We start from the raw sequence: 19,508 nt of genomic DNA, 5'->3' as shown, positions 1-19,508 counted from the left end.
GTTCTAAGCTTTACAATCCATAGAGGACAAAGACGAGGAAACGTACACCTCTGATCCAAAAGAACAGTCAGCCAAATATGATACAAAAAAAAAGGAAATGAAGAATTTGGAACAAACATTCTCTCCTTAATCCATCCTCTATACAAGTCTTCACTTCAAGAACCTTCATTAGAGGTAACGGCTTTCATTGACAAAGAACTCAAAAAGCCAAGGGGGTAGCCACTTTGAACTTATGTTTCATATATTTTATGTTAGGATAATTATAAACAAATCTTAATATGATTAATAGGTCAAACTTGACACTCTGGTAAAGAAAGACAATGAAATTTGTTTATATATATACGGGGAGCAGCAACTAGACCCTGACGCATCTTTCATTGATTCTGTCAACATTAACCTGAGAGGATCCCAAAAGCCTCTCGTCCCTTTATATCCTCAATTTTTCACGTGTTGATGTACACCATTTGAAGGCAACATTACCCAGAAGCCAACTTGTTCTTGTAATCCTTTTTTTTGTACGCCTTCTCCTCCTACTGAAAAGTTGGACTCATCTTCTTCTTCATGTTAACCGCACTCCTCTGTTTAATATATATACCTATCCACCATCCTACATAGACAGACAGAAATATATATCTTACATTGTCTGTTTTTCCTTTTTCTGCAAGAAATAAAAAAAAAAAAAAATATTTAGGGATGGGTTTCTTAGAGTTATTGGAGGTGGCTTCAATGCCAATCGTTCAAGTTCTCCTAATCAGCGTCCTTGGTGCTTTCTTGGCAACTGATTACTGCTCTCTTCTCTCCGCTGACACCCGAAGATCCGTGAACAAGGTACAACCACCTCCAGCCTCCAATATCTCTGCTCTTTTTGTGACCATTCATGTAGTAATAATTAATTAACATATATTTTTTATATATCCTTTGCAGCTCGTCTTCGTGGTCTTCACTCCCTGCATCATGTTTGCCAATCTTGCTCAGACTGTCACATTGCAGGATATTATTTCATGGTACGTACGATACCCTGACCTATAATAATAATGCATGGCTTTGATTTTGATTACAAACAAATCAACTTGATCACAGGTGGTTCATGCCCATAAATGTTGGAATCACCTTTCTAGTAGGAGGCATTCTTGGATGGTTGGTTGTGAAACTGCTGAATCCCAAACCTCAACTTCATGGTCTCATAATTGCTACATGTGCCTCAGGTAATTAACATTGGTTCCTAAAAATCTATAACAAGAAGGAGATTCATATGAAATCTAACACGAATGAATGAATGAATGGTATTATTATATAGGCAATATGGGAAACCTTATGATTATTTTGGTCCCTGCCATTTGTGATGAAGAAGGCAGTCCTTTTGGGAATCGAAGTGTCTGCAGATCCATTGGACTATCCTACGCATCTTTCTCTATGGCCGTAAAGTCAAATTTACAAACATTTTATCATCTTCTCTGCTCTCAGAGTTTTGTAATTATAATAAACGTGACTTTCTTTTTTTTTTATTTGGGGGATGCAGCTCGGGGGTTTCTATATTTGGACATACAGTTACCAACTGGTGAGAAGCTCTGCTACACAGTTCAGAGCTCTTGGCTTGGTCAAGTCTGCCAACAAGGACACGGACTGTGATCCCCGCAGTCTTTTCCTCCTTAAGCCGCAACAAAATCAAGACCTTGAAATCCAAGTGAAAGAAAAGGTGTCTACGCAGACATACATCAAGGACTTGCTCCATCAGATTCTTGAGGAACTCTTTGCGCCACCCACTGTTGGTGCCGTAAGTAAAAATAAATAAATAAAGAATATACATATGATTTCATTTCTCCAATCAATACTAAAAAAAGGATGCATGATTTCATCTGTATTGTTCTCTGTTACATTCAGATTCTTGGTTTCATCTTCGGAGCAACCAATTGGCTGAGGAATCTTATAATAGGGGAGAATGCCCCGTTGCGAGTTATCCAAGATTCAGTGAAACTACTGGGGTATGAACTTGCTTGCGAGCTTTTAGGGTATGGAAACATGCATCACGACTTTAATTAGGACTAATGTATAAGTTGATTTTGGCAGGGACGGCACAATACCTTGCATCACACTCATACTGGGAGGCAACCTGATTCAGGGTCTGCGTTCCTCAGCTGTGAAAACGTCAGTGATTGTAGGAGTGATCTGTGTGAGGTATATCATCCTTCCAGTGGTTGGGGTAGGGGTTGTTCAGTTAGCATGGAGTTTAGGCTATCTTCCTCCTGACCCTCTCTTCCGATACGTTCTCATGCTTCAGTTCACACTGCCGCCTGCTATGAATATCAGTAATTTTCTCGACATTCATTGCTAATCTAGCTAATATAAATAGAGGGGGTGATTAATATCAACCAATCATTTTGTGTTGTGGATTGCAGGTACAATGGCACAGCTGTTTGACGTGGCTCAAGATGAGTGTTCGGTCATCTTTTTGTGGACCTACCTGGTTGCATCCTTAGCCCTCACCATGTGGTCAACTATATTCCTCTCCATCCTCTCCTGAATCTGATGGAGTTGGTTGTATTGATTGATTTGTTAATACTTTTGAGTGATTGGGTTGCCAAATAAAAGCAGAGAAATAAGTAGGCCTTGGCAAAAAAACAACTGGAACCTACCAAAATCCTTATTTTTATATCCGAAATAATTGAACCAACTAACGGGTACCCAAATATATTAATATATTAATTATATATACATATAACATAATTAAATTTTAAATTTTAAATCTATTAAAAATATCCAAAAATATAAGAAAACTAAATTATTATAAATATCCGAATGATCCGAAAGTATCCGAAAATATCTGAATAGTTTTATCCGATATATCCAAAATAATCCGAAATATCCGATATTTTCATGTTAGTCATACTAATTATTCAATATTTTATCCAAAATGCCCGATATTTTACCCGAATTACCCGAACTATTCAAAATAACCAAACGGAAATCGGAACCAAATGAAAGCCAAATTTTTTTTCTGAGTATTTTTCAATTTCTAGTTTTAGTATCTGAACGGAATCTAACTCGAAACTATCAGAACAGGACGAAAGATATGTCATGTAGTAAATGGATACTAAAGCCCCCTATATTTCTTCCATCCAACACAACGCATAACTAATGAGTCCAGTAAAAGAAATTGGTTAAGCCAAATAACGTAAGTAACATGAGTATTATCAGAGAAATCAACATTAATCCAGGGTCAGAGTATCCAATTCCAACCGGTGTAATTTACAGGAGCTTAGTAGCAAATTTGTTTGTCAGAACCTCACACTGAGATTTGTAGTTAAACAATTGGCAACAAAACTATTAATCACTTGGTACGATGCAAGAGAGTATTTCAAGGCACACAACAATATTAGACGGTTTGTTTACAAAATAAAAAAATAATATATATATTAGACGGTTTTAAACTCTTACGATAAGCATGGGCCTAATAAACGTCTTGTTCCGTTATAATGGGCCCAGAGTTTTCGTCTTCCGGGATATTTCCCCCCCCCCCCCGCCTCCCCTTTCATGGCGACGACTTGAGTGGATTCTTTGTATTGACGACGACAATCGAGGTTGAAGCAGCAGCCTATGTACGGATCTAGAGGGTATGCATTCTTATGTTTTCTCATTTTCAGTCCAATCGATTCATTTTCCTGCTTGAAAAACTGATGCCTGATTAGCATGAATCGATTTTTTCCCCTTTTTTTGGGAATATTGTGGTCGGTTGAGAATGTATAGATAGGGCTACTGTCTTTGATTATGCTTTTCTGGGGAAATGATTCTTGGCAAAAAGTGTTTATCTTATGAATGCACATGTTTTTGAAGATAGATAGATAGTGGTATAAGGGAAGAATGAAACAGTATTAATTAGGGGGTCTTATTATGGATGTTGTGTAGAGATAAGAGTTGAGTGTGGGGATCTTTTTTGGGGTTTGATAATTGAAGGGCAATGTTTGGGAGCGGGGTGGGCTCAAAGAGACAAAGAATGATGCAATCAAATCCCTACAACTTGGCAGTTGGCACGGGAGCAGCCAGCTTTCCTCCTTATGGCGGATTCCCTGTGGTTCGCCTCCGTGGTCTTCCCTTCAACTGCGCTGACGTGGACATCTTCAAGTTCTTTACCGGCCTCGACATTGTCGATGTCTTGCTCGTCAGCAAAAACGGCAAATCCTCCGGGGAGGCCTTTGTCGTCTTTGCCGGTCCAATGCAAGTGGAGATTGCACTGCAGAGGGACAGGCAGAATATGGGTAGGAGATACGTCGAAGTTTTCCGCTGCTATAAGCAGGATTACTACAACGCTGTTGCCGCTGAGGAGGAGGGAGCATACGAGGTCCATGTTAGCCCACCTCCCGCAGGACCGTCTAGAGCAAAGAGTTTTAGCGAGAAAGAGAAGCTCGAGTACACTGAGGTTTTGAAGATGAGAGGCCTCCCGTACTCTGCCAACAAGCATCAAATCATAGAGTTTTTCAGCGGGTACAAGGTTGTTGAAGGAAGGGTGCATGTTGTGTGTCGACCTGATGGTAAAGCCACGGGTGAGGCCTTTGTGGAGTTTGAGACAGCTGCGGAGGCAAGGAGGGCGATGGCTAAGGACAAAATGTCCATTGGGCCAAGGTACGTGGAGCTGTTTCCAACTACTCGTGAAGAGGCTCGAAGAGCTGAGTCGAGGTCTAGGCAATGATGACTTTGTCCTTCACTATGATTGTATACATTATATATCCTGTGGACTAATTTTGCTAGGTAAAAACCCAAAATGTTCATCTGTGGAATAAAAAGACCTTGAGATATTGTTTTCGTTTATCTCTAAGGGTTGAGTTTAGAAGAAAATTAATGGTATTTTTTAATACATATCCGTCATCTTAGTATAATTACTATTTTACTTATCACCAGCTTGAAATCATTCGAGAGAATCATTTGAGAGAGCTGACAAGGGCCTCATTATTGAGTTCATGGATTGAAACGAGGATAAACGTTAACTTTGTACATTGTTTTTTTTTTTTTCTTCTTGTCCCTATCAAATTTGCCTTATTATTTTCCGGCCCGTTTTTATTTGGTTGAGGCACAGTACAAATTTATCATATCCAACAGAATCTCACTCAAACTATAGAATCAGCGGTAAAATCCATTCAAAAACTGATATTGTTGCTGAGAATCAAACGGCGAGAGAATTATAACACGAGGTTTGTCATGCACTAAAGAGGTCAGAAAAAGGCAATCAAAATCTTATATGGCTCTGAAAACGGATATCACGAAGGCATATAACGGGTTAGAGTGGAACTTTCTAGAAGAAACTATGAGAAGAATGGGGTTCTGTGAGAAATGGGTTAGCTGTGGATCATGTGCTGTGTATCAACTGTTAATTTCTCATATGGAACCTGAATGTACGGAAGAAACTTTCATCAGGCGAGATAAAACAAGATGGAACGGGGAGCTTATCAGGAGGAAAGTTGTTCCAAGCTGATGCAGAAATCATTTTCTCAATGAAGTTATGTCTGTTTTTGATGACACTGATCAATTAGTCTGGCACTACAACGAATCTGGTGGTTATACTGTGAAATCAGGATATTGGCTAGCAACACACTCCAACAAGTCGATCCGCCTCCTGGAAATATTCACCTCAAGCAACTTCTTGCCCATTAGGAAGCAATTTACAATGACACCATGTTACAAATACAATAAGGTGCCCCCATTGTTACCAAGAGGAAACAACAACTCATCTGTTTTTTTTTTTTGCTGTATCTATGCGCAGTGTTGAGCATCAGGATTTCCAAATACTTTGCTCTAACAACAACAAACTGATTTGGAAAACAAACTTGAAATCATTTTCCAACAAAGTTCTAGGATGCTGAATCATCTACAACACCTACCCACCCTGGTGGACACTTTGCAGAATATGGAAGACAAGGATTAAGTTGATGTTCCAACAAACACTATACTCACTGGAGGATAACACTCAATGCAGCCTATTTTGCATCTTATTTTGATGCAAAGGAATGGATTCATGCAACAAACTACATAAAACGAGACAAACGAGCAGCATTTCAGATGACAGAGGATATGTGAAATGTAATTATGATGGATCTTTTGTCAATCTTCAAACACCGACTTAAGCAGGATGGGTAGTACATGATGACAAAGGACGATATCTAGGAGCATGACAAGTTTCCACTCGACAACCAAGGAATGCGGTAGAGTGTGAACTGCAAGTTTCTACTCGACAATCAAAGAAGCAACAAAACTGGTTGAAAGATATTTGGAGATGGGGTAAAAAGTTTCAAAACATCCAATTTAAGTGCGGACAAGCTTGCGAAACAAGCAATACCGAATCAGCAAGTTTTTTATTATTATGATTTATTACCCAATGTAATTCATAATGCTTTTACAGCTGATGATTACTTTGATCATCATTAATATAAAGTATTTCGTTGGAAAAAAAAAACAAATGTCCATGGAGGGAACAAAGGGGTTTATCTCAAGGTCTGGGCTTGTGCAGACGAGGCCTGTTGCAGAAGATCCGGCCGTTGGCCCTCATGAATGCCGCCACAGCCACACTGATGCCCGCCCACACCAATGAGAAAAACAAGTGCCTGTAATCGCTCCCAGCTGCACCAAAAAGACACCCATTTTTTTAATGGCTATTAGTATTCCTACTCCAAATCCAGAGAGAACAGGCGTACCTCGTTTCACAGACATTGTTGCAAACCATAAACTGATCAGAACCACAGCCAATGCCACTGGAAAGTTCTGAGGAATCAGAGGTATTTTGATATTAGACCAGAGTGTATATATATATACATATAATTAAATATCCTTAGATATCTTAAGCTAATGATTTTGCTTACGGCTACAGCCTCAAGACCTCCCTTTCGAGGCACAGGAGCCATGTCTCGGTTCACAGCAACAATATAGTGTCCTTGCACAAGATCAATCGCATCCTTTGTAAACCCAACCAAGACTATCAACAGTCAGTACAGGTTTTGAGTTACCAAGTGTACAATCCATGGTTTAGAGCCAGTAACCTGCTTAGTTCCATCAGCAAAGTTGTTCAGGTAGTAGCGTGCGAGGGCATTCCAGCCATCATTGAGGACCCCTTGAACAGTCCTTCGACCATACCTTCGAATTAAATGAAACCAGTTTGCGCGTGTTTAGTGAACTTACGAAAAATTTAGATGGCAACACTCTTCTCTTGGGTAAATATTATATAAATAATTTGCGGCCTACCTGACAAAATCTCCTTTAAGTGCAGGAGTGCCGGAGTACTGAATGCTAATGTCATCACCGTGATTAGCCCATACTGAAGACAAACACAAGCACCAACATGTAAGTTAATTTAATTCACTAGAGCAAAAACCAGATCTCTTGTACGAGAATTATTAGCTACTAACATATTTTATAGCGCTCGTCGAAATTTAGATGCGAGCTTATAGCTTCTTCGGCGCCAAAAACACCAATCCTTCTGAGTTGCAGTTCCAGCATCTTGCGGCCTATCATGCTCTGCATTGTATACCTTTGGGATAAGCACAGAGATAATAAACTAACAAAGAGAAAAAGAGACTGTCATATTGTTATTAAAACTAGCCTGCGTGACATTAGTACGGTCTAAGCAATCTATGCAGTTAGTGCGCACGATACCAGACTGCTGCTTCATTTTCTCACCCTTTTCGTTCAACAAAAAGTACCTGTGTGATCAAACATTAGTTTATGTTAATTCCATAAAACTCCCAAGACTAAATTATTGCTGAGGGGGTGGGAAGGAATAATACCCGTTTTTGTCAAGGAAGTCCTCCATCTGCTCATACAGAATTGCTAAGCGCTCAAAGTGAATATGCCCACATATGTGATGAAAATCAAAGTGCAGGTATCTACAAGATCCAAGTGCATATATAACGAGTGAGTTTTGACAAGAATATATAATAATAGTGAAACATCTATATGTTTTTTTATCAGAGGAATGGAATGGATATATACCTTACATCATCCCCGTTGATGTGCTGCATAGCACCTGCAAACCTCTCGCTTAATCTCCCCTCACCTCCATGCTGATTAAGCAATTGAGGAATAAGAATTTCAAGTAAACAAACAGCAAACGGAGGCAGTATCGCATCCAAAGCCCCACTCAAAAGGACATATGTATATTCACCTTATTGACAAGATCAACAGCCAAAACTGATCCATATTTTTTCCTGAGGTCCAGAATGTGACGCTCAGCTATCCTCGCCTGCAATAGGAATTATCCCGACCAATGTATGTTACTTTAAAAAGTGGTAAACATACTAATTTAAAGGGCGTGAAACTAGAGATTATACTCACAGCTTCTTCAGGCTGGACAATCTCAAATTTGGGCTTGTAGGTCAGATCTACAATCTGATCCCACATAAAAGGCATGGATCCTCTAATCTGAGGAAAATGTAAAAAAACGATAGGAGAATTAAAATTATGACATGACCAAAGACTTTGTAGAGGGTAAGGGAATATATCATAATATCACCTGAACAAATGATGATGTGTATCCGTTCATGTGTACAATTTGCTCACTCTCCACAAAATTAGCAACATAACCATCAGGGTCAGCTCCTCTTCGCCACATGCGTGTACCTTGCAAAGCAAGACACAATCACAACCTATGTATAGAGCACCAGATAAAAGAAAACAAGCTAGAGAGAAATGCATTTTACCATTTCTTCTGGTGCACCTCCTAGCAATCAGAGTAATGTCAACGATATCTCTTCCAATGGCTGTTTGAAAACTATGGAAACGTGTTAAGAGGTTAAGGAAATGTCTAAAATCATGATCGAGTAAGAAAACTCATGATCCTGCAGAGGACTGAGATGGAAGAAAAGGAACTGATAGAATAAAGGATATTTCCTTGAATTACTGGAAGCAAGAACTGATCAAGCTACAAAATGAAAGACAACAAAAGGTGATATTATTTTTGCAAACAGAGCAGTGAACTTAAAAAAGGTAGCCAAGAATAGTTCACTAAACCTTATTGTCGATAAGCACTTCTAACATATAGTTGTTCCAAAGAAATCTAGGCTCAGCCTGCCATGAAGAAATAAAAAGTTAAATTTTCTGTCCATCTACAAGCTACCAGGAAAGAATATTGTATGAACTAGTGTTCTACATGGGGGACACCTGTCTCCACAGAGGAAGCGACTTAGACTCATCCCCCAAATCATGCAAGCGCTGTGCACTGAAACAACAATAACAAAATATAATAAAACGTAAAATAAAAGAAGAAGCACACACATGATTAGCAGCAACTGGGAACTGTTTTTCTGTTCTCTCAGAGTAGCACGAAGAGAAGAAGAATAACCTGAGAGTCAAGTTAATTTCATATGAGAAGTAGAGACCATTTGTCCTCTCTGCGACACTTAGCAGCCTAGAGAAGTCAGTCTCCACCTTTTTCTGCGGAATGGAGTACAAATGATTCTCATTGTTGCTTGCTGCTCGTATAAAATATACAAAATACAAGATGGAAGACGGAGTAGATCTCACCTGTTCTTCAGGCGAGTTTTTAAGTGAATGATCACAAGGAAGAACCTTGAGGGAATTAATTCTGAAAATAGCATGTCCCAGAAACGAGCCAACAGATTCGCTCTCTGTCACCACCACCAAGTATGATCCTGAAAATTAACCAAAATTTCTTTTTGCTTCATATCGAATGAAGATGAAGAGAACCCACAAAGACAAATCTTATAATAATAACCTGCCAGGAGCTTCAGCATCCCAACGACACCGAAAATAGAACGGATCTTAGGGACACGCAAAGAGTTGCATTCAGCGACTTGATCTGAAAACAAGGAAAGTAGCAGGACTGAGAAAGAGGAGCAGACATAAGATATCATTGCAAAGAGAAAGAGGCAAAAGCCATACCAATAAGCTTCATGGAGCCGTCAAGACGACTAATGTCCAAGCATGGAGCTGCCGAACCATCAGTCGGCTCGATAACGTACTGATCAGGGAATTCCCATAAACGCAAGCCAGAGTGTAATCTGTGCTTAAGAGGAGCCTCCATCGCCAACACAACACAGGAAGATTGATCAATCTGACCCAACTTTTTCTGTAACAGAGAAATATGGAAAAAGGAATACACCCACCCCCGAAGGTTGAGGCAGCAGTGACCCGTTCAAATTGATTCCGCCCAACCCGCCTTTTATAACTGAACTTGTTTACCCCCAAAAAAAAACTCTAAGTCCAAAGCTAATTTGCGTTATTGCCTTTAACATTTATCTGATTATCAGCAAATTGATTTTAATGGCCCAACTCAATTCATTTTCTTTATAAAAAAATAACATCTGGACAATGTGTTTTCTTCGCTTTTTAGTTCATTACACAAAACTAAGGACTTGAGAAAGAAAGAAAAAAGACAAGTAATATATGTGAATCTTATAATCTTGGCCCAAAAAGAATGTGATGTAGCTCTCGTCTCCAGTGTCCAAATTGTCCAGTGCCCCACCAATCAAACTAGGAAAACGAGAATCTTGAGAAGAGGGACAGACCTGAACCTTCACTTGCCGCACCACCTTGACTCGCTTCCGTTGCTGTTGTCGTTGAGCTATGGTACGCTTGCTGACACTTCTGGATCTGCCATTTCCGTCACACATGGTTAGTTTTTTTTTTTTTAAAGTGTGAACAAGAACATTAAAGATTAAGCAAAAGCCTAAGATTTTAACCTCCTCCGGACTGAACTGGAGCAACATTCCCACTACCGGAAGTAAAGCTTCCACTTCACCTGGCAAACATCACATGTTATGTTTTTCCCTACATCAACAACTTTTTATGTCTTCACAACTTAGTTTTCTTTTTTTACCTGTTTCTAACAGCTTTAAAATTACATTCTTTAGGTATGTCATATCTACACCTTCTCTTTTCTGTTTTCTTTCCATCTCCCTCAACTCCGTTTTTAGCATGGCTTCCTGTCATCCCCCAAAGCTTGAAACAAAGACAGCAAACAAAAAAGACTCTCCAAACTCTCGTGTAATCACATACCTGTTGACTGTGAAGCCGGTTCTCGCGCTCAAGCTCCTCGATTTCATCCTGATTTAAAATAAACAGTTCGTTAAATAAGTGATACATGGGTAGCAACAGTTTTGAATAGATGCGACCAATTCTAGTATACCTGAAGAGCTAAAATATGCCGCTGTGTCTGTGCCAATTCTTCTTCCCTCTGAGCTTGTTGCCTTGCCAATATCTTAAATTTTTAAATATTATGTGTTAGTGATTAGCTCTGAATCGTTACTTTTGAATGAGAACTAATGTTCTAGGAGTAAAGGTCAGTCCTTGCTTAGAAAAGCAGAAGGTTAACATTACAAACTCCTACCAGAATCTGGTGTTCTGCGGCAGACGTGCTCAAGTTAGATACATCCTCCTGTTTTGACTCTGAAACACCGTTTCAAGAAAATAACAGGTTAGCTAATGACAGATTGACTCATATGGAGAGCTCCTCTCTAAAATAAAATGGAAACAGAAGAATCTCATATTACCTGTGTTGTTGTTCCCATAGTGGTGAACCTGAAATGGAGATTTGTTCCACTTAGTGCCACATAAAGAATGCAATATTCAGGTGAAAAAACGAAGGAAGCAGAAGATCTACGTACTACTGGTTTTGATTCCATAGATTTTCGAAGGTTTTTAATTTCATCCACGAGTCTGGATATCTCTCGATCCTTCTCCTCAATGAGTCTATCTGCAAGCTCACGTACTGATTCATGCTCCTCCTGCAGGTATGTCAGTTAAACAGCGAGCCTCACCAATTATTCTTAGAAAGCCAGAGCAGGAGAACTAAAACTGAACTACCTTCAGTCGCTTATTCCTCAGCTTAGCATCTTCGAGTTCCTTTTCTAGATCTTCTGCAGAAGATGCTTCATTTTGAGCGGTTAAAGCTTCACATCTTCCTGTATATTATTATAACTTTTTAGAAAGAGAATTTCCGTCTCCAAGAACCAAAGAAGAACATCGAATTTTTTATTTCACTCAATTACGTCGCCATGTTTCTTCTAAAACTCGAAGGTCTTCTTCCCACGCTTGTTTCTCCGCCTGATTCCGAGCAAAAGTGGAATCAAGCTTCAATTCAAGACTTTTGATCTGCTCGCTGGCATTTTTAAGTGCTCCAGCTCTGAAGTAAGTATGAAAAAGATCATCAGAGTTGTGAGTCAGATGCTTGAAAAACTTCACAAATCAATCCCCTGAGAACATTATTTTCAGTTGTGAAATATACCTTTCATCAAGTTCTTTTTCAAGACTAGCTAAAGCACCCTGAAGATCTTGCCGTGCCTTGTCCCTCTCTGAAGATACCAAATATACTTCCTTTTCAGCTTCCTAAAAAATATAATTAGTTGGTAATAACGTCGATAACCATCTAATTAGCTCCATCTTACAATTCTGGATAACTTACTTTTAAAGCTTCCTCGAGAGATTTGATCTGTTCAGAGTCTTTAGCTGCAGCCAGCTCCATGTCCTTCTTTTGAAGAAGCGCGTGAGCACGGATCTTGTAAGAAGAAAATTCACTTTGGAGACGGTCGATCTGCAAAGAGTTACAAAAACTCAATGTTGTTAAGGTGAGACAAGCTTCAGCAGAAGATTCCTTAAAGCTCACAAAGACTCTTTGATTCCGTGATACTTCATGTTATGTGAATAACTAATAAATCCGTTCTTACGCAAGCAAGGAACACTATCTCTCAAAAGAACAAGGAAAAAAAACTATATACCTCTTCTCTTGCACCTTTAAGTTCAGCATCTTTAGTGCTTAGCATCTGGGTCTGCATGGACATTTCAGACCCCAGCTGACCTGACCATTTATATGAATGAAATGTATATATTTTCATTGAAAATGTAACACATAGGTTTCATAGTTTCATGAACTCTGTATATTACTTCTCATTTTAGCCACTTCGGTTTCGGCACGTAAGTAGTTGCTTTCAGCGATTTCCAGTTTAGATTTGAGAGCATCAAATGAAGCTTCCCAAGACTCCTTTTCTTTTTCCTGGAGAAACAGAAAAAATTCCAAAGAATTACAACAGAAGGAAGTATAAAAGTTTATACGGCCAAAGAAACCGAAACTCCAAAAATGCTGTCCCATGGCTAGTGACTGACGCGATAAATCATGTTTACAAATGTTCATACGCACTAAAATGTTCATTCCCTGGTTTAATAACTACTAGCAAATCTGCTAGATTCAAGATTGAACTCGATTGAATACTAGTACGTGAACCAAGTTCTTAGAATAAAGGAATGAACAACAATGACAAACAGACAGGAGAAAGTCCTGGGAATCCATCTTTTAAACATTCCACTTACATTCTCCGCTTTAAGGTGTGCAAGCTCCCCTTTAAGAGTTTCTGCAGCAGCCCTTAACCTTGCTGCTTCGCCAGTTGCAGCTGCCTCCATCTCTGCGATTTTTGATTCCTTCTCTGCAAGTAGTACCTAAAATACCGTGTAAAATAGAAATGTTTGGTGTGAAAAATTAATCACAGATTTCAAAATAAGGAAATTTAGCAACAGGACTTAACCTGCAGGGTCGAAATGGTTTCGGCTGCTTTGTCCCTCTCAGATAGAGCATCCACGACCTGTGCCTCCAAACTCTCTAAGTTCTGTCAAGAAGGCAGAGAGAAGAGAAGACCTTGGTTTATCATTATCTTACAATGGAAAAAGGCAATTGGTGTCGCATAGCACATAAGAGGCAACTATAGTTAGGCTGATCCTGATGCTGACTACCTTCTGATGTTTGGCTGACAACTCAGTAACAGCAGTTTGCTTTCTCTCTTCCACGGCTTGTAATTGATTTTTCAGGTCCTCGAGCACCTAAAAATGAAAGCAAGGAAGCATATGAAGCAGAGAGTATACACAGTCCTCTATCTGTCTCTTTCTACGAGTCTCTAGTTTACTGCAGTAAATGAAAGAGATGAGACCTGGTCCTTGTCAAGAAGTGACTGTTGCAACGACTCAATCTTATTTTCTTTAGGCTGCAATGAGGCACGTAGTTCCTCGATAGTATCCCTGAGCCTGTGTATGGAGAAAAAAAATCAAGTAGTCAGAGTCTGAGAGCTAGCTGGAGAAGTTGAGAATCAAAAGCAAGAGCAAAAGAAAATTAAAAAAAAGGCTGACTATCTTACTTGTTATTGGCACTCCTTAGTTGTTGCCTCTCCGCATCCATAGCTTTAAGTGCTTCATTAGCCTGTTGCCTAGTGCGTTCCAGGTCTTGCTGCATGGACGAGTGCTGCGACGATGCTCGTTCAGCTGTTTCATTCACTTCCCGGAAACGAGCGTCAAGATCGTCTTTTTCCTGAAGATAAGCAAGATATTTAAGTAAAAAAAGTGTTTTTGGAAACTCAAACAAGAAAGCACGAAGGATAATTAACCTTTTGGACTTCTTGAATGCGTTGTTTAGCCCTTTTGTGAAGCCTGGTGAACTTGGCGTCCAGGTCGGCGTATTTCTCTTCGCGGTCTTTGATTTCCTGCTCCAGTTTCTCCTGAGCTACACACACAGCAAAAAGAAACAAGAGAGAAAATAAATAAAAATGCAAAGCACGACAACAGATCCTATTTTCTCAAATAATGGCAAAACCTTGGGAAAACTTGGTGGAGTATTCTTGGGCTCTTGCATCAGCCTCAGAGTACGATTCCCTTAGATGCTCAAGAGCTTGCTCAGCTGCAACTCGAGTTTGTTTCTCCACATCGATTTCTCTAGTCAATGATTCTACAGTTTCTTCGAGTTGTTTCACTTGAGATGACGAGTCCACCACTTCCGCTTGCTCCTTAAACTGGGATCTGAGAAAGTCGTTTTCTAATCTCAGCTCAGCAATCATTCGCAGTAGCTCATCATCGGAGTGACGAGTGCCACCGTTTTCTCTCTCCTCGGCCATGGATGGCAGAAGATGTCTCTGAATTTCAGAAAGAAGGAGTGGAAATCGCCATTTCAATTGAATCAAACAATCAAAACAGAAGAGAAGAACTCAGCGATTTGATGGTGAATGGAGAAAACAGGCTTACCACCGGGAGATGAAGGATCGGAGCACGAAGCAGCGAGGGATTGAAGCGTGAGAGATCGCCTGAACTCTCTCAGTTAACGCGATTTGGATCTCTCTAAACCAAGCTGAAAAGTGGACAAAACGACGCCGTCGTTGTCCGTCGACCAGGTTGTGTGAAACATAAAGCCCATGGTTTTGTGAATCATGAAGCCCATTAAGAATTATTTATAAATCTCAAGGTCCATTTAGCATGATTTGTAAACACGTGGCCCAAGCGTGTGACCACGTGCGTTGACTTTCCCTTTCCTAAAAATGATAAATATGAGTTTGATTTATATCCAGATCCGTAGAGTGTTTTGTTTTCGGTCCAGTTATAATCAATGGCGGAGGGGGGAAACAGAGTCCCATCATCGGTGTCGGTCATAGACGCCCACGAACTTCTTCAAGCTGGCCACCGCTATTTGGATGTCAGGTACGTTCGCCGCCAGCCTTTCTCTTTTCACCTTTCACTTTTCATTTTCCACCGACATAGAGAGATAACTCTTGTTAATTGTATTGTATGATGATAGGACTCCAGAAGAGTTCAGCCAGGGACATGCCACTGGGGCGATCAACGTTCCTTACATGAACCGAGGAAATTTCATCGCTTTCTGTAAATTTTTTCTTCTTTTTTTTGTTGTTGAAGAGTCATGTTCGTCTGTATTTACTTTCCCGACTGCAAAAAAAATGCAGGGATGTCAAAGAATCCAAACTTCTTGGAACAAGTCTCCTCCCATTTCGGAAAAGCCGATGAGGTCCTTGTGGGTTGCCAGAGCGGGGGTAGATCTCTGAGAGCCACGGCTGAGCTTCTTGATGCTGTAACCCATACCAACAAAAACTCTTTCTAACTTTGAAGCTTTAACTTGTGTGTTTCAGACTAGTTTTAATACTATTTGGGAATTAACTGCAGGGTTTCACGGGAGTCAAAGATATCTCCGGTGGCTATTCTGCCTGGGCCCAGAATAATCTTCCTACACAAGACTGAGTGATGATGATGATGACTCACCGGTCACCACCATCTTCTTTCAGAATCTTATGTCTTTTATCTTTTTCTTTGATAATAAATACATCAGCAGAGTGTTTTCCAGGTGTAAAATGAACTACTTTCTCTCTATTATTATGTGCTTGCTCATATTACAGCTGTTGTACCCACGACTTATGTATACACGAGTTCAGTGTTGTTTTGATTGCATCGAAATGTCTTAATACATATATGTCTGCTCCTCTTGAAATATCTTATTTACCAATTCATTCAAAGAAGAAACTCACATACACTGAAAATAAAAGAAAAAAAATGTGTTCATCGTCTTCTTACATTTACATTTTTTACACTTTCCCTCAGATATTCATTTTATCTTTGGGTCTACTTTAAGCATCTTCATAGTACCATCAACCAGCGCCTTTCCTCTAAACTTACTACATGCGATAGGGATACCATCATCAATCTAAGCGCATCTTATAATTTACTCCATACCCTTTTCATCACACTTGCATTCTTTTGACCCAAGCCTTTATCTACATCCATTTCCTTTCGTTCCTCCTATTCTTTCCCTAGTCGTAGCTCTCAGGAGTTGCTAAACCCTCGTATACAACTGAGCTGCAATCAAACCAATTCCAATTATCAACGTCAGCTTTAATTATTGCTTCTCGATTGGGGAGTTCATATATCTACTCACCTCGAGTTCCGAAGCTTCTTCAACCGGTCTCTCCACATCGCTACATCCCAGGATAAAAAAATATATTGAGGAGTTTGCAAAGCACACGGAACATACATATGACATACAGCAGAGTAAGTATATACCTGCATCGTTGTACCGCTCCTCTTTAGACGCCAAGTTCATATTCCTCACTAGTTTAAGCTCCTCCGATATGGGATCTGGTCCCTCTGGAGCGCTGTACAAGAAGAAACCACCATGTGTTTAGCAACTGTAACAGAGAGTCACACATAGTAGTAATAACCCAGGGGGGAACTAGACAAGCTAAAAAAAACCTGTCAAGGATAACATTAAAAATGGGCTTTGTGCTCTTCGGTCTGCCTCCATAACCAATCTTGATAGCATCTTCCAGGACTATTGTTTTATTCACGTATATGGGAGCCTGTGACATGACAAACCAAAAACAGATTACTGTTTCAGTACTCAAGCGTGTCTGTCTGAGGGAAAAGATAATCAGAAAGGTCTGAGAGCAAAAACTGATGAAAACTTACCTGGCATGCTCTTGCAACGTTGATGGCATCTGATGGCCGTGAATCAATGCATATAACATCATCGTCTCCTGGCTGCCATGACAGATGGTTAACACTAAGTCATAAATACTTTTTTTAAAAAAACACATTTCGGATGTTTGTAGTTACCTTGCCGAGATATAGGCTTGCATAGTAAGTGTTGAATACCCTATTTGTAAGCTTTACCATTTTAACCTGTCAATGATACAGTTAAAATTCGTTAACTAGGTGGAAACAAGCTACAAGCTCAAGCTTATATATATATATGATAGTTAAAAAGAGGTAACATGGAACGATGCTGTACTTGATGGCCAAGTTTGTCGACAAGAGAAGACACAAAGTGGAACTGATCAGGGCATTCCTAGAAACAGAAAACAGTGTTAAATTGGAACTGCAAAGCTTCAAAGGATATGATGATGATGATTGATACCTCAATGTGGCCTTGGAGTGGAGATACGTCTAATAGCGTCTCAACAGCAGCATCCCCTGGAAAGGGTAAGATGAGGAAAGTCAAGCAGGAGAGAAAAAAGAGAGAGAGGAAGCAAAAGAGTCAAATGTTGCTTGCATTAGCATTAGCATTACCAACAATAAGGGGAAGCAAGTAGTCGCCATCACAAGAGACCTTGAGAAAAATAGTTGGGTGCTTGAATTGGCGGAGGAAGCCAAGTCCAATAGGCAAAACGCCAACCCTGGATTCACTCGCTCTCACCGCGAAAGGAGGGAGATGCCTTGATGCTTGCCAAATCGAATCTTCCCGGAATCCATTTCTCCTCATTTTGTAATGCATACTTGTCTCTGTTAAAAATGACGATGTGACATTTCAATTTCATATCGATCCCTTAGCCCACAACAATTTGGTGAGATGAAATAGAAACGAAATCACGATTGAGACCTTAGACCTAAACAACAACCACAATCATTTGAAAGTGCTAAGAGAGCCGCATTGAGATGATGACCACCGTACCTGCAACGAGGACAGAGGCTTGGAGAAACTCGAGATCGGGATCCCCGAGGCCGGATCGGGAGGTAGAGCAACAAATAGGAGATATCTTAGGGGAGCGGCGAGAGCGTAGCGATCTGAGATTCAATTTCAATGGGATGCAGCAGCGGAAGGTGGAGGAGGGGGATGAGAGCGAGGCTGAGATACGACGGGAGCAGGCCGTGAAGTCGGAGGAGGAGAAGAAGATTCCCAGATCGGAGGAAGGAACAGATGAAAAAGCAACTCCTGGCATTGTGGGTGGTTGTTGTTGAGAGAGAGAGAGAGAGAGAGAGGAAGGAAGAAAAAGTGAAGCAGAGCACAAAAGTAGAATGAGAATGGGAAAAAAAAGAAACAATGATGGAGAGAAGAAGACGAACGACTCTTTGATATTTGCTATTTTATCTTTTAATGTGAACCCAAGGAGATAAGGTTTATGACTCTGCTTTATTTTATTAATCAAACTCTCCAAAATATTACAACACCACGTGGGTCTCTTCCTTGTTTTATATTTTAGCTTTAGGTTAGAAGTTAGACCGATGATGTTGAAAGTTAAATAATAGAGCTGGAATATACTAATCAGATCAGTGTTGATGTGCCTTCTGTTTATGTAGAGACTGTAACAGTAATAACAAATGTCGACAGTTAGTATCTCCACTCTCCAGGCCTTCAAATAATTATTTTACATGATGACAAAAAAAAAAAAAAATTACATGTATTTTTATATTATTAAATCAGAATCTCTAGAACTCTGCCTTTAATTTTCTGAATATTTACAATGGTATATCATTATTTATTTTCTGAATTTTATTTAATTAAATTATACTGTAAAACTAAACATTTAAAACTAACAAACCCTAAAAGAAGTGTACTGAAATAGGAATTTTAGAAGATTTTGGAGTGTTTTAATTTTGGTGGGTTTATGGTGATTTTGAAGTTATTTGAGTGGTTTTAATAAAATTCCCTAAAGATAAAAATATAAATCTATATGTGATTTTGTAGATAATTTTTATAAATTTTAAGAAACTTATGCTAAGGGAGAACGATGTTTTTGATCCATAGTTTCATGTAGGATGGACATTTTATCCATTAAATTTGATTTGATTTGTTATTCGTCTCGATTCGATCCGAAATTTCCGGATATCCGTAAACTTTCGAAGCAAAGCAAATACTAAAAATCAATATCCGTTAAAATCGAAGCAAATCATAAATATAAAAATTTTGGGAAGTGGATATCCGCTCCAATCCGGAAATATATAAATATATATACATCTTGATTATACTTAATGTTTTAAAT

The 19,508-nt window shown here is 39.5% G+C and overlaps 6 protein-coding genes across 10 annotated transcripts; 3 read left to right on the top strand and 3 right to left on the bottom strand.

Moving 5' to 3' along the window:
• The first annotated feature begins 693 nt into the window (after positions 1 to 693).
• Positions 694 to 2,607, top strand: LOC106317347 (uncharacterized transporter YBR287W). The gene is made up of 8 exons (XM_013755177.1): positions 694 to 828; positions 925 to 1,004; positions 1,081 to 1,205; positions 1,298 to 1,419; positions 1,520 to 1,774; positions 1,882 to 1,982; positions 2,068 to 2,306; positions 2,397 to 2,607. The coding sequence occupies exons 1-8, from the start codon at positions 694 to 696 to the stop codon at positions 2,519 to 2,521; spliced, it is 1,182 nt and encodes a 393-aa protein (XP_013610631.1). The 3' UTR covers positions 2,522 to 2,607.
• A 912-nt stretch (positions 2,608 to 3,519) lies between these two features.
• On the top strand, positions 3,520 to 4,803 carry LOC106315810 (heterogeneous nuclear ribonucleoprotein F). Of its 2 annotated transcripts, none has more exons than XM_013753636.1 (2): positions 3,520 to 3,611; positions 3,904 to 4,803. In XM_013753636.1, the coding sequence occupies exon 2, from the start codon at positions 3,956 to 3,958 to the stop codon at positions 4,682 to 4,684; it is 729 nt and encodes a 242-aa protein (XP_013609090.1). In that variant the 5' UTR covers positions 3,520 to 3,611; positions 3,904 to 3,955; the 3' UTR covers positions 4,685 to 4,803. The 2 variants fall into 2 exon arrangements, with proteins under 2 accessions (XP_013609090.1, XP_013609089.1); XM_013753635.1 differs by having other exon boundaries at positions 3,526 to 3,611; positions 3,952 to 4,803.
• Positions 4,804 to 6,337: 1,534 nt separating this feature from the next.
• LOC106318678 (phosphoinositide phosphatase SAC6) lies at positions 6,338 to 10,185 on the bottom strand. The gene is made up of 20 exons (XM_013756762.1): positions 9,880 to 10,185; positions 9,713 to 9,796; positions 9,502 to 9,629; positions 9,320 to 9,411; positions 9,139 to 9,196; positions 8,989 to 9,045; positions 8,866 to 8,899; positions 8,679 to 8,759; positions 8,492 to 8,598; positions 8,314 to 8,400; positions 8,144 to 8,221; positions 7,972 to 8,042; positions 7,767 to 7,865; positions 7,583 to 7,682; positions 7,389 to 7,497; positions 7,225 to 7,297; positions 7,023 to 7,116; positions 6,846 to 6,938; positions 6,681 to 6,747; positions 6,338 to 6,606 (listed from the first exon to the last, which is right to left on the bottom strand). Exons 1-20 carry the CDS (start codon positions 10,019 to 10,021, stop codon positions 6,476 to 6,478), a joined length of 1,785 nt encoding a protein of 594 aa, XP_013612216.1. The 5' UTR covers positions 10,022 to 10,185; the 3' UTR covers positions 6,338 to 6,475.
• Positions 10,186 to 10,255: 70 nt separating this feature from the next.
• LOC106318677 (protein GRIP) lies at positions 10,256 to 15,150 on the bottom strand. The gene is made up of 22 exons (XM_013756761.1): positions 14,995 to 15,150; positions 14,570 to 14,885; positions 14,364 to 14,479; positions 14,118 to 14,287; positions 13,914 to 14,007; positions 13,720 to 13,806; positions 13,515 to 13,595; positions 13,303 to 13,428; positions 12,880 to 12,988; positions 12,714 to 12,793; positions 12,401 to 12,529; positions 12,224 to 12,324; positions 11,988 to 12,121; positions 11,803 to 11,900; positions 11,604 to 11,723; positions 11,490 to 11,517; positions 11,327 to 11,385; positions 11,126 to 11,197; positions 10,996 to 11,043; positions 10,817 to 10,922; positions 10,680 to 10,738; positions 10,256 to 10,590 (listed from the first exon to the last, which is right to left on the bottom strand). The coding sequence occupies exons 2-22, from the start codon at positions 14,865 to 14,867 to the stop codon at positions 10,471 to 10,473; spliced, it is 2,235 nt and encodes a 744-aa protein (XP_013612215.1). The 5' UTR covers positions 14,868 to 14,885; positions 14,995 to 15,150; the 3' UTR covers positions 10,256 to 10,470.
• Positions 15,151 to 15,322: 172 nt separating this feature from the next.
• On the top strand, positions 15,323 to 16,221 carry LOC106319161 (thiosulfate sulfurtransferase 16, chloroplastic). 2 transcript variants are annotated; one of them, XM_013757412.1, is made up of 4 exons: positions 15,323 to 15,444; positions 15,542 to 15,606; positions 15,705 to 15,829; positions 15,922 to 16,221. In XM_013757412.1, the coding sequence occupies exons 1-4, from the start codon at positions 15,353 to 15,355 to the stop codon at positions 15,994 to 15,996; spliced, it is 357 nt and encodes a 118-aa protein (XP_013612866.1). In that variant the 5' UTR covers positions 15,323 to 15,352; the 3' UTR covers positions 15,997 to 16,221. The 2 variants fall into 2 exon arrangements, with proteins under 2 accessions (XP_013612866.1, XP_013612865.1); XM_013757411.1 differs by having other exon boundaries at positions 15,542 to 15,624.
• Positions 16,222 to 16,225: 4 nt separating this feature from the next.
• Positions 16,226 to 18,688, bottom strand: LOC106319160 (bifunctional nuclease 2). Of its 3 annotated transcripts, none has more exons than XM_013757409.1 (10): positions 18,200 to 18,686; positions 17,818 to 18,030; positions 17,666 to 17,721; positions 17,540 to 17,596; positions 17,365 to 17,430; positions 17,218 to 17,289; positions 17,002 to 17,108; positions 16,813 to 16,904; positions 16,688 to 16,727; positions 16,226 to 16,608 (listed from the first exon to the last, which is right to left on the bottom strand). In XM_013757409.1, the coding sequence occupies exons 1-10, from the start codon at positions 18,465 to 18,467 to the stop codon at positions 16,563 to 16,565; spliced, it is 1,017 nt and encodes a 338-aa protein (XP_013612863.1). In that variant the 5' UTR covers positions 18,468 to 18,686; the 3' UTR covers positions 16,226 to 16,562. The 3 variants fall into 3 exon arrangements, with proteins under 3 accessions (XP_013612863.1, XP_013612864.1, XP_013612862.1); XM_013757410.1 differs by having other exon boundaries at positions 16,230 to 16,603; XM_013757408.1 differs by having other exon boundaries at positions 16,230 to 16,608; positions 16,688 to 16,904; positions 18,200 to 18,688.
• Between the last annotated feature and the right edge of the window lie 820 nt (positions 18,689 to 19,508).

The sequence above is a fragment of the Brassica oleracea genome, chromosome C9 (genome assembly GCF_000695525.1).
Source record: "Brassica oleracea var. oleracea cultivar TO1000 chromosome C9, BOL, whole genome shotgun sequence".
NCBI lineage: Eukaryota > Viridiplantae > Streptophyta > Magnoliopsida > Brassicales > Brassicaceae > Brassica > Brassica oleracea.
This window is presented reverse-complemented; position numbering and strand designations above follow the sequence as displayed.